Below are 5,146 nucleotides of genomic sequence, written 5' to 3'. Positions count from 1 at the left end.
GCTACCAGAGCGCCTTGCTTCTGATGTTAGCAGGTAGGTTTTCCCAGCTTCTGTGCCATCCCACTCTTCTTCTCCATCACCTCAGCTGCCATTCAGAGTTCTTAGATCTCAGTCACTGTGTGTGTTTTATTCGTTGTTCAGTGGGTTCATTGCCAGAGTTATAAACTAAAGTGTGTAGTCAGTTTATCTTGCTTCATTTGCTTTCAGTGTTCTGTGTTGCCACTCTTCCAAGGGAAAGAACTTGACGATGAGCTGTCTCAACAGGAGAGTGGAGAAGAAAACTGGACACTGCCTTAAAACAGCATTTAGATTCTGGAATGTCAGCACTTACTTATGCCTCAGAATTTATTTTTAAGCTTCTCAGTTGTGGAACAGAAAGCTGAGGTCAGAAAAGTTGAACAACTTCTTTGTGCCCTTGTAGACAGAACTCTCATTCAGGCCCTGACTCCATCAGCCCTTCTCTCCTTGCTTATCAAGTGTCAGCTTTGCCGTGGAAAATTTCACCATCTTCACAAATCTCAAACACTGCCAGTTTAGAGAGGGTGGTATTTATAAGATACCTTCCTACTCTCTCACTTGGATTTCATGATCGAAAGTCAAGCTTCTTTTACCCATTTTACCTTCATGTCTGGCAAACTGGACATGTGAGTGACTTGTCATGGGGGAAAGAACATAATATTTGGAGTCAGATGGTTGGTTGGTTGGTTATGTGCTGTGGAGTCGGTTCCGCTCATAGCAACCCTGTACAGAGTTTCTGAGGCTGTAAATCTTTACAGGAGCAGAAAAACCTCTTCTTTTTCCTGTGGAACAGCTGGTAGTTTCGAACTGCTGATCTTAAGGTTCACAGCCTGATTTGTAACCACTATGCTATCATTGTTGTTGTTGCTACGTACCGTGGAGTCAGTTCCAACTCATAGTGACCCTGTACAGGGTTTCTGAGGCTGTAAATCTTTATGGGAGCAGAAAGTGTCATCTTTTTCCCGCGGAGCCGCTGGTAGTTTTGAACTGCCGACTTTAAGGTTCACAGCCCAATTCGTAACCAGTACGCTACCAGAGCTTCATGTTGTTGTTGTTGTTAAGTGCCGTCAAGTCGTTTTCGACCCCTGAACAGGGTTTCCGAGGCTGTAAATCTTTATGGGAGCAGATCACCTCATCTTTCTCTCGTGGAGCAGCTGGTAGTTTCGAACTGCTGACCTTGTGGTTCGCAGCCCAATTCGTAACCACTACGCTACCAGAGCTCCTTATAGAGCTCCATAGAACTGTTCAAATATAAGCTTTAGTGAGCGATATTGGACAAGGTGTTTAGAGTCTCATTTTCTTCGTTTATAAAATGGAGATAATAATGCCTGTGTTCTAGGATGGTTATGAGAATTCAATGATAATGAGTATGAAATGCTTAACCTAGTGGCTATGATGGATTCCATTGTTACCAGCTCTGTTTGCACACGAGGTTCCTTTGGAAGGCCATTGCCGTGGCTTTCCAAATCTTACTGTTGTTGGATGTCAGCATAAGGATCTCAATCTCTCTTCTTTGAGCAGGGAATTCTCCTGGTCCGAAAGGAATGTGTCCTTGAAGCACATCATGCAGCACATTGAGGCATCCCCCAACATCACTCACTACGCCCTGATCGGGATGCGGAAGTGGTCAAGCAAGACCAGGAGCAGTGAGGTGCACGAGCCTTTCTCCCGCTGCCACGTCCATGATTTCATCATTTTAAATGTGGATCTAACCCAGAACGTTCAGTACAACCAGAATCGGTGAGCTCTTACCCTTGTTGGGTCCAGGTGGGAGGGGCATGGCCTGGCCCAGTATGGCCATGTGGACAGCACACAGTGCCCCTCAGGACAAGCAGCTCTTAGACCTGACAGATAGCTTCTTTACCTTTGCTTTGTAGCTATCAAGTAAGCTAGAGGCTACTTGCCCATGCATATTGGCCTAGCATTCACATTTTTTTCATTGTTGTTGATAAGTGCCATCACGTCAATTCTGGCTCATAGTGGCCTTATATAGGGTTTCCAAGGAGCAGTTGGTGGGTTTGAACCACTGACCTTTTAGTTAGCAGTCCAGTGCTTATCCTACAGCACCACAGCAAGACTCATGTTTTTAGCCTTGTCTAAGGAGTCCTGGTATGGCCCTGTTGGTTAATGTGTCAGACTGCAAAGTCATTTGAACTGCAAGGTCAGTGGTTCAAGCTCACCAGCTGCTCCTTGGAAACCCTATCTAGGGTCGCTATGGGTCAGAATCTATTCCATGGCACTTAACAATAACAACAACAATTTTGTGAAAGGGATATTTCCATAAGATTGTTCAGCTTCGTTCATTAATTCACATGAAACTGTAGTAAGTAAATTACATTGTACTATTTGTTTATCTTTCCTTTTTGGCTCCCTCTTCTACTAGACACTTCTTAATGGGGGTTAGCACTGAAGACAGCTATAAAAAAAAATCTATATGTTGCTCTGTACATACCTAGGTAGCCACAGAAGTACTCACTTTCTCAAGAAGAATTCAGTCATAGCATTTATTGAGTATCAGATGGATTGGCCAAGTGGCAGCATCAATGGGCTCAAATATGGCAACAGTTGTGGGGTTGGCCCAGGACTGGGCAGTGTTTCGTTCTGTTGTACATAGGGGTCGCTATGAGTGGTACCAACTCAATGACACCTAACAACAACAACAATATCTCTGGGTGGTACAAACAGTTAAGGACCCACCTACTAACCTAAAGATTGGTTTAATACACCCAGAGGCAAATTAGGGGACAGGGCTGATGATCTACTTCCAAAACAACACAGTCACTGAGAGCCATATAGACAGGTTGTACTCTGACACACGTGGGATTCCTGTGACTTGGAATTCACTTGTAGGCAACTAGTTTGGATTTGTATACACCAAGCAGAGGACACACAGCTCAAACTGCCCACCATAGAGTGTAGAATTTTGAGTCAGACTGACCTGCTATAAGTCTGGGTTCTGCCATATTACTAGCTTTGTAATTTCTGCAGGCTACTTATCCTTTCTGATTCTTGGTTTCCTCAGCTATAAATATAAATATAGGAAATAATTTTACCCTAAAAGAATTGTATTGTGGTTTTTTTTTGTTGTTGTTGTTTAGTTTGTTGTTATTATTGTTGTTCAGTGCTGTTGAGTCAATTCAACTCATAGTGACCCTGTGTAGGGTTTCCAAGGAGTGGCGAGTGGATTTGAAGCAAAGTATTATTTAACAATTCCATTGTAACTGTTTTTTTCAGTATGCAGTTCAGTGACATCAATTGCATTCACCAAGTTGTACAACCATCACTAAAAGTTTTTCATTACCCTAAACAGAACCTCAGTACTCTTTAAGCAACAACTCCCTGTCTTCCCCATCCACAAGCCTCTGGTTGTTGTTAAATGCCATTGAGTTAGTTCTGCCTCATAGTGACCCTGTATAGGGTTTCCAAGGAGCAGCTGGTGGGTTTAAACTGCTGACCTCGTAGTTAGCAGTCCAGTGCGTGTCCTTCAGTGTCACACCTGGACAAGCTCTGAATCAGTATTAATTTTTTCTCTCTATTATGCATTTGCATATTCTAGATATTTCATAAAAGTGGGATCGTATATTTGCCCTTTTGTATATGATTTAGTGTACTTGCGTGTTTTCAAGATTTATCCAAGTTGTAGCATGTATCAGAGCTTCATTTTTTCTTTATGGTTGAATAGTATTCCATTTTAGGAGTCCTGGTGTGGCGCTGCGGGTTAATGAGCTAGACTGCAAAGTCGGTTTGAACCACATGGTTGGTGGTTCAAGCTCACCAGCTGCTCTTTGGAAATCCTGCACAGGGTTGTTATGGGTCGGAACCAGCTCGGCTGCACTTAACAACAATATTTCATTGTATGAATATGCCTCATTTTGTTTATCCATTCATTTCTTTATGAACATTTGGGCCGTTTTTACCTTCTGGGTTTTTGTTTTTTTTAACTAACGTTGCAATGAACATTAGTACCAGTATCTGTTCCTGCTTTTAAGTCTTTTGGAATTGCTGGGTTATATGGGAGTCTTGGTGCTCTACGATAAAACACTGGACCAAAAGGTCAGTTTGAACTGCAAGGTTGCTGGTTCAAACTCACCTGCTGCTCCTTGGAAATCCTATACAGAGTTGTTATGAGTTGGAACCAACTTGACGGCACTTAACAACAGCAACATGGTAGTTCTATGTATAACTTTTTGAGGAATTACCATAAGGTCGCTATGAGTTGGTGCCAACTGGATGGCACCTAACAACAACAATGACAACATGGCTTATCATGCTATTTCCACCACACTTTGGTTTGGGGGTGTTCCTGATCATTGTACACACCTGATTTCACAGCTTCACCACTTGTTCACTTGTGAATATTTTTCTCTATTTCCTTTTCCTTGATAATTTCTAAAATAACCCCCCCCAAGAAAGCTCAAAAGTAACAAATTATACAAAGATTTGTTTTTAATCTTACTTTTTTCCTTGAAGTGATGTTGACTTTTTCTTTACCCAAGAATTTTTTTTCCTGTAACCAAGAATTTTAGAAATTTTTGTTTTTTACATCCTGCTAAAAGGAGCTCTGGTAGCGTAATGGTTACGAATCGGGCTGTGAACTGTAAGGTCAGCAGTTCGAAACTGCCAGCAATTCCACAGGAGAAAGATGAGGCGTTCTGCTCCCATAAAGATTTTCAGCCTCGGAAACCCTGTGCAGGGTCACTATGAGTCGGAACCGACTCCACGGTACTTAACAACAACAACAACAATGAAGTTTAAGTTTCATTCTAAAATAAAAGAGTGCGCAATTTAGTTTTAATCATTTTGTTCTTTATTTTAGCTTTTAGACACTAGTACTGGAGTGAGTCTGTCAAAACATTTGAATGAAAATTGAGAGCTTTATTGCTGTATTTTAAGCATAATGTGGACACTATTTTGTGTTCGTTATAACCACCAAGTTTTAAACTGCAATCATAATCAATGTAAATGAAGCATAAACCTCACATGGCATGTTCTATCATTGTTTCCAGGTACTGAGTTATTACTTGAGTATCATATTGTGTTTTAACACCAACACTGTAACATTTTTTTTCCAATACAGATTAGTTTATTCACCTGGCAGTTTATGATACTTTCAATATATATATTTTTT

At 41.3% G+C, this 5,146-nt stretch overlaps 1 protein-coding gene across 3 annotated transcripts in view; it reads left to right on the top strand.

The window, feature by feature from the left end:
* Window positions 1–5,146, top strand: part of GREB1 (growth regulation by estrogen in breast cancer 1) — a 130,036-nt gene that overhangs the window by 118,024 nt on the left and 6,866 nt on the right. For all 3 annotated transcript variants that reach the window (XM_006869450.1, XM_006869449.1, XM_006869448.1), the window contains exon 28: window positions 1,540–1,758. In XM_006869450.1, the coding sequence (XP_006869512.1) occupies window positions 1,540–1,758 (219 nt within the window). The remainder of the gene's footprint in view (window positions 1–1,539; window positions 1,759–5,146) is intronic.

Source organism: Chrysochloris asiatica, unplaced genomic scaffold (genome assembly GCF_000296735.1).
Source record: "Chrysochloris asiatica unplaced genomic scaffold, ChrAsi1.0 scaffold00131, whole genome shotgun sequence".
Lineage (NCBI taxonomy): Eukaryota > Metazoa > Chordata > Mammalia > Afrosoricida > Chrysochloridae > Chrysochloris > Chrysochloris asiatica.
The sequence above is the reverse complement of the archived record's forward strand: the minus strand, read 5'-3'. Positions and strand labels throughout refer to the sequence as shown.